Consider the following 13,047-nt stretch of genomic DNA (forward strand, 5'->3'; position numbering starts at 1 on the left):
ATAATAGGAAATCTACTACAACATACATGTTTACTATCAATAATAATGGCATCAGTTGGAAATCTCAACCTCAGCCAATAGTCACTTTTTCTTCAACTGAAGCTGAGTTCATAGCCTCAACAGAAGCTTTCAAGGAAGCAGTTTGGCAACAAGGAATATTGAAGGAATTAAAGATGCTCAAATCTAAGATAACAATGTACTCGGATAGCCAGTCAGCAATCCATTTGTGCAAAAATCTAGTTTATCATGAACGATCTAAGCACATAGATGTTAGACTATACTAGATTAGAGAGAAGTTGGAACAAAAAGAGTTTTATTTGGAGAAGATTCCCACAGAAGAAAACCTTGCTGACTATGGCACAAAAATCCTTCCAAAGAGTAAGTTTTACTACTCCTTAAACTTACTTAGAGTTGGCAACTCACCTGAGGGATGATTTCAGGTGAGTGTTTTTTCTTGTCGCAGTGCACTATAATGATGCAGGCCTTGCAGTTCTGTGAATGAAGGTGGAATTGTTGGAAAGTTAATTCCCATAACTTAAGGCCTAAACGACATCTCACTGAGTCGTTTCACTTAAAGACATATGTTAGCTTTCTCCTCTTTTTAATATGTATATATATTGTACCTTTATGTGTTATTTCAGTTGTAACAAACAAATCATCAAGACTGATACAGAAGTGAGAAAATATGAGAGTGAGAGTTGAGGATAATTTGTTTTTAATACTGGGTACAACTTAAGGCAAGAGTGAAAGGAGGTTGATCTTGGCTAGGGATTTAGTATGATAATATATGAGAGTAAATGATCTTAGGATTGAGAGAGTATTTGTAAGAGAAAGTAGAGTATGTAGCAATAGAGAAAGTTTAAACCTCAATCTTTGACTTGAAATACATAATATGGTTGAGCTCCCTTTGGCCGACAAAGTTTGAATTGCTCCTAATTGTTGAATTGAGTAAGCATCTAGGGGTTGAGTTTGGTTAGTTGATCATATTGAGGTAGGTTGTTCTTAGCACTGCAAGAACTTTGGCCTATGTAAATAGATATGAGGCTACACCCACCTGTCAAGTCTACATGCCACCACAAAAGGTTTCATGCATCATTGCATGAGTAACTTGAGGATTAGCCTCTTGATAATGATGTGCTTTTATTCCTAGTATTATATGAGTAGATGATAGGCCAACTCTAGAAACTCTGAAACATCAGAGGCCAGAGTAGGGCATAATTCGTGGAACTCTTGGGCTACAAAAGGTGTGAACACAAGGCCACGAGCTCGTAGAATAGGCTTTGACAAATTTCGTTATGGTGATCTCAGTTAGATGGGTCAGAGTATGATTCGAGACCATGAGCACCTTTATAGGCTCAAAATGGGTCTAGGCCCATAAACTTCACTTGAACCCAACTAATTGTTGTGAAAAACCACCATCAACACATGTTTTTGTCTAATGTTTTATTCCAAATGTACTCTCCTCTATGTTTAGGAAAAATCTTAATTGCAATTTTTGTTAAAAATAATTAATTTATATACATATTTTGGATGTGAAGGACTAATCAAATTCAAGGCCAACAAAATGAATTAAGCGTACATCTATTGTCTTTTATCTGCTATCTTCATCAAAACAAACAAATGGAGTTTTAAAAGATGAGCTTAAATTTACTCAACCAACATATATGAACATACACTAAAAGGAAAATATATGCAACGCAACCCGGTTCATATTCATTGATATCAATTCTTTTTTAGTTTGGTGAGCATCATATACCTCACAATGAATGATCTGCATACATGAGATCATTAAACATATATATATATATATATTTATAAAACTCAACTTTTGAAGCCGAAGCAAGCACTGAGTGAATTTATCAGAAAACCCAGAGAACCCATTCTTTTCAATTGGCGTACGTGATCATAACCTTGGGATCTCTAAACCCCGCCTTCTCACTAAGTTCTTCAAAGGAGTCAACCACATTCTGAAGCCTAGCCACAAACTCAATCAAAAGTGAAGCGAATGTAGCCAGAGACAAAGCACTCGCGCTCTGATAGGTCTTGCTCTCATTATTAACATCTTCGTTTCCCACCCTCTCACCATTACCAAATGACAACTGTAATGGCCACGACGTTTGTTTAGTCAACTCTTCTGAAGACATTGTTTGATATTGTAGATGATCAGAATCACAGTCCTCCTGATTCAACACAGCCCCAGTAGGTGTGTGAGTACTCATTGTGACTGACCCTAGATTAAGTATTGTCTCGCTCAATGACTTAAAACCCAGCTGCCCAAAATTATAATTTATACTACTGTCATTATGATGCTCATCCTTAGAAATGTTTTGGTCTTGTTCGAGTTCGAGTTGAACATGATCATGATCAATAGTAGAACGTCCTCCGATTTCCCAACTCTCTGAATTGACTAGAAGGTAAGATCTTTGGTCAATCTTCTTCTGCAACTGCTCTGCTGCTATGTGAACCTCATGGAGTATGTCTTCAGACCCGACGCCAAGCTTCTCCATGTTCTCTACCTTATTTCCGAGTAGCCGAAGGACTTTGGCGCCCTCTACTCCAACCCTTTGAAGCTCACTACGAAACACTTGTCTTCTCTCAGCGGGAGCCTACATATACACAGACAAGAATCCAACACAATTATTCATGTTATGAGTTATAGATTGTAATTGATGTTGTTATATATCAATTATTGGTATTTTTGAACAGTTATTGGTATATCAAGCAGATATTTGTTATTGTATTTCCATCTAGCTGGTTAAGGAAAACTTGATGCTTTAAGCATCATAAGACACCTATTTTTTTGGGTATGCTAACTTTAAAGAATATGACAAAAATATGATTTTTTTTTTAATAATTGGACAAGATTTCCTTTTCTCTCCCTCTCCTTCAACTTGTCACTTAAATTCTCCATAACCACGACACCACCAACACCATCTCCCCACAGCAGCAGAGCACACCACCTCTCCACACTTCTACTTCCATTGACGCCTCCACCTCCCACCATCATTGAAGTCGCTACCTCCTACCACCATTAAAGCTCTTTCATTAATTTTTTTTTAATTTCAATGATGAAAAATTCAATCCAAAACTTATATCGAATGAAAGATTCACCTAAGATACTAATTTATGGATTTTGAACACTTATGTACAAGATTTTTTAGTTTTGTTTGCATTTTTTTCACATCTAAAAACTTAAAAATATGCAGAAAAATGATGTCTAACGATGCATTAATGATACAATTGCGACGGAGCCTTAAAAATATAGTTTTTAGGCCAAAACGATGCTTAAATATGTATTAACGATGCAATAACGATTTGTTTGCGATGGTGTCTTGAAAATATGTTTTTAGGCCAAACAATGTCTAACGATGTATTAACGATGCGGTAACGATGCATTTGTAATGTTGTGTTTGAAAACATGATTTTTAGGCCAAAACGATTCTTAACGATGCATTAACGATTCAATAACGATGTATTTACGATGGTATATTGAAAACATATTTTAGGCCAAATAATATCTAACGATGCATTAACGATGTTGTAACGATCCATTTGTGATGGTGGCTTAAAAACATGAGTTTTAGGCGAACACGATGTCTAACGATGTGATAATGATGCATTTGAGATGGTGGCTTGAAACCATCATTTTTTTGGCCTAAAAACATGTTTTCAAACAACTATCGCAAATGCATCATTAGACATCATTTTGGCCTAAAACCCATGTTTTCAAGCCACCACCGTTATCACATCGTTAGACATTGTTTGGCATAAAAAACATGTTTTCAAGACACCATCGCAAATGCATCGTTAGACATCGTTTTGACCAAAATCTCATGTTTTTAAGTCATCATCGCAAATGCATCGTTAGTCATTGTTTGGCCTAAAAAAACACGTTTTCAAGACACCATCGCAAACGCATCGTTAGAAATCGTTTTGACCTAAAACTCATGTTTTCAAGCCACCATCGCAAACGCATCGTTAATGCGTCGTTAGGAAGCCACCATCACAAATGCATCGTTACTGCATCATTAAGCATCGTTTTGGCCTAAAAACCATGTTTTTAATGCTCCGTCGCAATTGTATCATTAGACATCACTTTTCTGCCAATTAAGTTTTAGATCTGAAAAAAAAATGCAAATAAAACCAAAAAAATCTTGTACATAAGTGTTCAAAATCCATAAATTAGTGTCTTAGGTGAATCTTCTATTCGATTTAAGTTTTCGATTGAATTTTCATCATTAAAATTAAAAATTAAAGTAATGAAAGAGTTTTAATGGTGGTAGGAGGTGGCAACTTCAATGGTAGTGGGAGATAGAGAAGTCGATGGAAGTGGAAGCGTGGAGAGATGGTGTGCTTTGCCACTGTGGGGAGGTGGTCCCGTGGTTATAGAGAAATAGAGAGAGTTTGAGAGAGAAGTTGGATGAGAGAGAGAGAAAGGGCAATCTTGTCCAATTATTCAAAAAAAGCATTCTTTTTTCATGTTTTTTGAAGTTGTCATACCCAAAAAATAAGGTATTTTATGATGCATAAAGCATCAAGTTTTCTGTGGTTAATGTTAATTAGAATTCACTTTTGGATATTTCCATTTCTCCACTATATTCTCCATCACGTACTCTGTGATTCAATTCTAGGATTACATAGTACTTATATTATTGAGTTATCAAAATTTTGAAGACTATGAAGAATATTAAAGTATGAGTTATAATAAGAAATAAATTTTTATTTATTTTTATTATTTTAGAGTTGGATCTTAATTTTCTAATTAATATTTTCTTTATATATAAAAAATATACTTATATTATTGTATATTCTTCCTAAATGTTTAATACAAACATGAATTTGATTTTTTCGTATGTTTGTAGGTTGGTTCTTAATTTCCAAAAAGGAGGTGTGGCTTTGAGTTTAGCTTTGAAAATGATTGACTGCATTTAATTCATGCGTTCTAAACAATTCTTATATTTTATTGAGTTAAGTTTGTCATTAGAAAATAATACAAGTTTGTTTTCTAATTTTCCTAAAGTATTCATAGTCTAAATTTATTTTAAACATAGATTAATTATATATGCTTTTAAAATGAATGAAAAATTTGTATACCTAAAGAACTATTTTTTTTTCTCTGGATATATTACTATCTTATATTAGTTTTTAATGAAATATTCATTACTAAAAAAACAATTATTATTATATCTTTTATGAAATTTCCAGGCACTGCCTGAATAAAAATATGCTGTCCCAATACTCTGTGCCAAGCCTGCCCCACGTAAAATAACTTTACACGTGGCAAAAAAAGTTAATTAGAAAAATATGTTTAAAGTTGACATTTATTATTTACTTGTTAAAAAAACGTTAACTATTCCTATTTTCCACTATTTCTCTTTCTTCTTTACTAACCAAATATCGAAAACTTCTACCACAATACACCAAAGTTGTAAAACTGATACGTACAAAAAAAGAATTGCAGAACTGTAAAAAAAAATTTCAAAAAAAGAATAAAATAAAATTACAGAACTAGAAGACTTTTCTATATCCTTCTAAGACTTTCTTTAGAATCACTTAAAAATTAAAATGCGATTGACTTGACTATGGTGTGATTAAATTTTTAGTTGAGAGTAGATTAATCATATTAGACACCAATAATTTTGAATTTTTCTATCAGTCCATTTTTTATGTGTTTCGATACTATACTTTTACTTTTAAATTAGTGCCATATGACTTGGCTATCTACATACAAGAACTTAAATTTTGGGTTTGCATTTCATTTCTTCGCTCTTCCTCATTTCATTTCTTCGCTCTTCCTTATTTTCTGATTTATCTTTATTTTTTGGTGAGATACATAGAGGTATTCACTATTAAGTGGGTAAGAGGGAGAGAGAGAGAGAGAGCCATTTTCAGAAAAAGAAAAAAGCATGGAAAGATGGTGGAGAAATAGAATACTTATTACTTAACGTCTGTTACGTTAAGAAACCTTTTAAGATGCTTTTATAATTAATTTTTTTTTCCACATGTCAAGTTATTATAACTGGGCAGGCTAGACGCGGAGTATTGGGGACAACAAATTTTTACTCATGTCCACGTAACTTCCTTTTCATTGCTTCGAACTAGACAAAGCTAAATAAGCTTTGTACGTATTCAATGCATAGTTTGGAATTAATTAATTAATTAAACGCAGTACATCCTATAAGACAAAAAAGTTGAATAACTAAACCAAATTTATTTCTAGCTAACTAATAAAGCATATTATTTATAATAATGATTACTTTAACGTACGTAACGGGTGATATTTTATTTAGTTCATGTCAAATTATTTCTATATATGACCAAAAAATATGTTATAAGATGTCATATTAGTGCACTGTTTAAATCTAGATTTGGGTATGCCACATTATATAAATGGCACACAAGAAAAAAAAATTATAGTACATTTACACTAATAACGATATACTACATCAAAAAAATATATAGTAGTTGGGCACCCAAATAATAATACTCAACTTGAATAGTTAGAAATGTATATGTAGATATTGTAATGAATACTGGTGGAAGATTAGAGGGCAGCTGACCTGTATCTCAGAAAGAATGCAGCCGTGAAGGGCCATGACGGTGAAGGCGCAGTGTCTGACGGCGCCACTCACTTTGACATAGTTCTCCCAAGGGTATTGGTACATCCGGTAACGTCCATGAGGTGGTTCCCATACTGCAAACTCCAGCTGTCGTACATAAATTGAAGAAAAAAATGTCCATAAGTAGACAAGAGAAAAAGAAAGTCATTAATTAAAGTGGCAAACCAACGAAATAATAATAACATGAATAATGTTATTCTTATATTTTCTCTTTCTATTCATAAATATAGAGGATAATCATAGTGGAATTTAGTGTACCAGAGTTTCCTCTTGGCTTGAAGACTGTACCACCGTTCGGTACCCCTTGTAGAGTGGGTCCTCTGCAGCTTGGTACGTAAGAATCTTGGAGGGTATTCTCTCGTACTCAACGCATTCTAGGTACCCTTTTACACAACCTAATTATAATTAATATGAAAAATTTTTCAGCCCAATAATTAAATATTAAATTTAAATATGTGAGACTATTACACCATATGCCACCTTATTATGTTGTTGGACATAACTCTTGGCATTATTATAATATCAATCTCACCCTAATGTTTCCAAATAGGATAGTTTTAATTAGCTTTGGACTTAAGTGAATAATATTGGATCTATCGTCGTTTAGTAGTGTGTACCTTCTAAAGAAGAAGCAACGCCTTTGAAATTTTTAACCACTAAGCTATGCAGATCTTCCCCAGACCAAATTGGAAATATACAAATGTTAACAACGAAGCAAACGCCAGCTCCCAAAGCGATCAGCACCAACCTAGAAATTACTGCCTCGTTGTACTGCCCAGTTCTATTCCCAGCAAGCATTAGAATACAGAACGTTATCACGAACACTCGGTACCCGTAGTCGTATGGCTTCATTGTTGGGTACAATCTCAAATACGACGCAAAAAATGCTTAAACGACAACCAAATCCAAAATCAGTTAATTTACAACTATTTATCAATTAGTTAGTGCTTAATTAATGAAATAATAAGTGTTATTAACATATATACTAACCTACTACAAAGATGCTTATGACAATTACAATGTCACCCCGCTTCCCAGCCAGTAAAGAGAGCTGAGCAAAGAAGAAAGCCAGTATTCCAGCGATCAACGTTCCCAGTCCACGATTAAACCCTTTGATCAAAGTGGCACCTGCGCATGTATTAAACAAAATCAATTAAAGTTATATTAAGGATTTAAGACTAATTAGTTCAAAATTTGAAGATATATATTAACCGCACATTTAGATTATCTAGACAGAATTAATCCTTGTTATATATGTATGATATTGCAGGAGTTAGTAGTTAGTTACCTATGCTAAACTCGAACATGACGATGACGGTGAGGATTGCCCAGACAGAGTACTGATCTATATTATGATAGGAATCTTTCCAGAAAATGAGCAAGGAAACTAAGGCCATTGCGAGGCCCATTTTCATGGCGTAGATGGGTTTTCGTGGATCGATCCGGCCCATTTGCCATGCTTTCCCGGCGAAATCCACCGACTCATTCAGTAACTTGTTCATCTTTTTCTTCATCGATGTGAAACACGTACAACATCCCCATCTTCTTTCCTCAGCGTCGTCGTTTACTCCCTTAAAGCTGCCTAAGATGAGAAGCTTTTCTTTGCTCTTGTCTGCAAAATTACGCCCAAACAGTGGATCCATATTATATATATGCTTTCTTGTTTCTAGCTAAGCTAGCTACGCATGCTTAATTATCTCTTGCTCAAATCACCACAACATCCTGCACAAAAAGAATTTATAGAAGATATCTTATATGAATTTTGTTGTTTGTGGTGTGAGTGATTTTAAAATAAAATAAAATAATTGTAGAAAGTATAAAATACTGTCTTAATATGTATTTGGAGAAGAGAGAGAAAGTTTGTTATGCTGAATATTCTGTATATTGTATATCTTGTTACAGTACAATGAGTAAGGGTCTATATATACACTTAAGAGAGGACCCTATATTATTTAGTATTTACACAACATGCACTAATATATGCATAATTACATCTGGTGCTTATCAACCCCCCTCAAGATCAACGGGCTAGTGAGCACGGTGAGCTTGGTTCGAAGAGACTGAAAAGGTTGAGAAGCCAAAGGCTTAGTCAGGCAATCAGCAAGTTGTTCTGCAGAAGGAACAAAGCGTACATGAAGAGTGCGAGCAGCGACACGTTCCCGAACAAAGTGAAAGTCAATCTCGACATGTTTAATGCGAGCATGTAAAATAGGATTGGCTGTCAAATAAGTAGCACTAAGATTATCACAGCAAAGAGTAGAAGGAGCAGACAAAGGAACACCAATATCATGACGAAGTGATTCAAGCCATGTGAGTTCAGATGTGCCATTTGCAATGTTGCGGTACTCGGCCTCGGTACTAGAGCGAGAGACGACCTTTTGCTTAGAGGAGGACCACGAGATAAGATTGGAGCCAAGAAAAATACAGTAACCGCTGGTGCTGCGACGATCATCGGGGCAGGAGGCCCAATCCGCATCAGTGTAGGAGAGAAAAGAAAAATCAGGTGAAGCCTGAAACCAGAGTCCATAGTGAGGAGTACCCTTGAGGTAACGTAATAAGCGTTTGACAGCAAGCCAATGCACGTCAGTCGGATGATGCATAAACTGACAAAGCTTGTTAACGGCATAGGCGATGTCGGGACGAGTCATAGTGCAGTATTGGAGAGCACCAACTGTGCTGCGATATATAGTTCCATCAGTAAGAGGGATGCCAGTGTGAATAGAGAAGGGAGTGCCAGTAACCATGGGGGTAGCAACAGGTTTGGTGTCAATCAAATCAATCCTAACCAACAGGTCATGAATGTATTTAGCTTGGGATAAATGGAGACCATGCGGTGTGCGAACAACTTCCAGGCCCAAGAAATAATGCAGAGGACCAAGGTCTTTAAGGGAAAAACGCTGCTGCAATGCTGTAATTAAGGCAGTAAGAGCCGTGAAAGAACTCCCAGTCACGATGATATCATCGACATAAATAAGAACAATGGTTGTGACACTTGCAGTGCGATGAAGAAACATGCTGCTGTCAGAAGTTGAAGCCGAAAAACCCATGGACAGTAAGGCATGAGTGAGCTTGTGAAACCAAGCACGGGGAGCCTGCTTCAAGCCGTATAATGATTTATGAAGTTTACAGAAAAGATGAGGATTGTGTGTATCAATAAAGTCGTGAGGTTGTTGCATAAAAACCTCCTCAGAAAGATCCCCATGGAGAAATGCATTGGAAACATCGAGCTGTCGGATCTGCAAATTAAAAGAAACAGCCAGAGAAATGACCAATCGAACCGTGGCTGCCTTGACAACAGGGCTGAAGGTCTCAAAATAGTCCAACCCCTCTGTTTGGTGATAACCTTTGGCCACTAAGCGGGCTTTGTACCTATCAATACTACCATCAGCCTTAAGCTTGAGCCGATAAACCCATTTACACCCAATAATAGTAACATTAGGCGGAGGAGGAACCAATGTCCAAGTCCCATTGCAATGAAGTGCTTCAATTTCAAGAGACATAGCATGGCGCCATTCAGGAGACTTGTTGGCCCGAGCAAAGGTTTGAGGTTTAGGAACTGAACCTGCATAAACACTAACAAACACCCGAGGCTTATGAATGCCTGCTTTAGCTCTAGTAGTCATCGGGTGAACATTAGTAATAGGGATAGTAGGTGCATCAGATTGGTCAGGTAAATCTACTATCACTGGTACAGAAGGAGGAGGGGAGGAAGGAGAGAGAGAAGAAGAAGGAGGGGAAACAAGAGAAGAGGAGGTAGAAGGTAGTAAAGAAGGCGGCGAAGGAGAAGAAATAGAGGGAGAAGAAGAAGGAGGAGGAGAAAGGGGAGGAGAAAGAGAGGAGAGAGTGGGAAAAGGTGCTGGTGGAATCGAAAGAAAACTAGAGGACGAAGAAGTGGGAGAAGTAGTAGAGGAAGGAGAAGAAGGAGCAGAAAAAGGAAAGGAGCATTCATTGAAGACAACATGACGGGAAACATAGACACGAGAAGTAGTGGGATCAATGCAAGAGTACCCCTTGTGTTGAGAACTATATCCCAAGAACACACATGGCTTAGAACGCAGCTGTAATTTATGATCGTTATAAGGGCGAAGGAAGGGAAAACAAAGGCAGCCAAAGACCCAAAGATGAGCGTAAGAAGGTGGTTTGTTGTATAAAAGAGAATAAGGAGATTGATGATTGAGAATAACAGTAGGCATGCGATTAATTAAGTACACAGCTGTTTGAAAGGCATAAGGCCAGAAAATGAGGGGTACATGAGCATGATGCAAGAGGGTTAACTCGGTTTCAACAACATGACGATTCTTTCGCTCGACACACCCATTTTGAGCAGCTGTATGGGGACAACTGATGCGTAACATGACACCAATCTTGGAGAAAAAGGAGGCAAGGGGTCGAAACTCACCCCCACCATCAGTTTGGACCTGTTTAATTTTGGTATCAAATTGATGCTCTACTAAAGATTGAAAAGTGAGAAAAGTAGAGTAAGCTTGATCCTTAGTTTGTAAAAAATAAATCCAAGAGAACCGCGAGAAATCATCAACAAGTAGTAAAAAATAACGAAAACCAGAGTGTGAAACAATAGGGGAAGCACCCCAAAGATCCATGTGTATTAATTCAAAAGGTGTTACAGCTCTAGAGTGTGATACAGTAAAAGGGAGTCGATGACTCTTAGCTAAATGACATGAATTACAAAAGAAAGTAGAGGATGATGACGGAGCTGGAAGGTCACACGACTGGAGAACTTGAGATACGATAGTAGAGGTGGGATGCCCAAGGTGAGAGTGCCAAACAGAGATGTCAGAGGTGCGGGCAAGGAAGACTTGAGGAGAGGAGGAGGTATGTGGAAGAGGCTCGGGAGCAAAGGAGACTCGATAAAGACCTCGATCAAGTAGACCCCGAAGGAGGATATGCTTGGAGACCTGATGCTTGACAAGAAAATAAGAAGGGTAGAATTCAATATAAGCATCGTTGTCTTGACACAATTTGGTAACACTTATCAGATTATGAGTAATAGCAGGGGAATGAAGAACATTGTGTAATGTAACAGAGTTAGATAGGTTTAACTGACCAACATGAGCAATAGGCAAAGTCTTACCATCACTTACTTGAACCTGTTCAGGGCTCGAGTATGGAGAAGCAGAGGAAAGGGCAGAAAAATTTGGAGTGAAGTGATGCGTAGCCTTGGAGTCCATGAACCAGGCGGGGTCCGAGAATGTAGAAGCAGAAGCATAGAGGCCAGCCATGCCTGAGGGAGACGAGGAAGCAGTGCCAGGAGTAAGAGTGGTGTTGAAATTCCTCGGTTGAGAAGATGGCTAATAGGTGAGATTAAGCCGGTGATAACAGACAGCAGCAATGTGGCCCAACTTGCCACAAATTTGACATTGAGAACGAGAGCCAGAGGAGGAGGAGGAGAAGGGTGGTAACCACGGTGGAAGGTGGTGAGATGGGCGAGAGGGAGGTTTGCCAAGAACACTGGAAGAGGAAGAGGATAATCTGTGGGAGGAATGGGTGTGTGGGGATTGATGGGAAAAATGAGTGTGAGAGGAAGAACGAGGGGGATATCGATTTGGATGGTGAGTGTTGTGAGCTACATTTTCTTGAATGATGGGTAATTGTTCAGTAGCAGATTGCCTTTCAAGGACAAATCATATTGCATAAGAAGACTATGGACCTCCTCAGGACTGGGTTTGTCAGATCTAGTGATAATAGACGAGACAATAGGATTGTAATCACGATCAAGACCACGAAGTAAGTAGATGAGATGGTCTCGGTCTGAAACTGGGTCACCAATAGCAGCTAAGGTGTTGCAGATTTTCTTGAATCGCTGGAGATAGTCAATTATCGAGAGGCCTCCTTTCGTAATGGTCTGAAGAGAAGTGCAGAGCTAAGAGATATTGGACATCGATTGGGAGACATAAATGTGTGCGAGACCATCCCTGTAACGCCCTGGTTACCCCAGAACAGTTACGGTGAACGGTGAACCGGAAATTTGACTCGCTACCCGAGTCCTTTGGTTAAAAACATGATCTAGGTACCATTAACAGGTTAAGGTGAAAAACCAATAAAAAGGAAAGGGTACATTTCATTAAGTAAATAAACTGCTCATGAGCCTTTTAAAATATTTACAAGTAGTTTGTAATACAAAAGAGTTGCTACTGTTTTAGATTTACAATTCCCGCCGGCCTAAGCGGCAAAAATAGGGTAAACCCCTAGTCCCTCTGAGAACTCCTAGACCGTGGCGGTCAAGCGGCCCCGTATGTACATCACATCGCCCAAGCTCTCCACTCAGGGTTGGCCAAGCTTTTCCTTTCCTTTACCTGCACCACATAGCACCCATGAGCCAAGGCCCAGCAAGAAAACACAACAAAACATGATATAATATCAACAACGTTCACAATAACCATTCAGGACTATCAGTCCAAGCAAATAG

General features: G+C 37.7%; 1 protein-coding gene across 1 annotated transcript; it reads right to left on the reverse strand.

Annotated features, from left to right (window-relative positions):
- Positions 1-1,676: 1,676 nt before the first annotated feature.
- Positions 1,677-8,483, reverse strand: LOC133822746 (aluminum-activated malate transporter 9-like). The gene is made up of 6 exons (XM_062255186.1): positions 7,909-8,483; positions 7,611-7,748; positions 7,238-7,507; positions 6,879-7,015; positions 6,561-6,707; positions 1,677-2,606 (listed from the first exon to the last, which is right to left on the reverse strand). The coding sequence occupies exons 1-6, from the start codon at positions 8,261-8,263 to the stop codon at positions 1,887-1,889; spliced, it is 1,767 nt and encodes a 588-aa protein (XP_062111170.1). The 5' UTR covers positions 8,264-8,483; the 3' UTR covers positions 1,677-1,886.
- Positions 8,484-13,047: the final 4,564 nt, after the last annotated feature.

This window comes from Humulus lupulus, chromosome 3, assembly GCF_963169125.1.
Source record: "Humulus lupulus chromosome 3, drHumLupu1.1, whole genome shotgun sequence".
In the NCBI taxonomy this organism is placed as follows: Eukaryota; Viridiplantae; Streptophyta; class Magnoliopsida; order Rosales; family Cannabaceae; genus Humulus; species Humulus lupulus.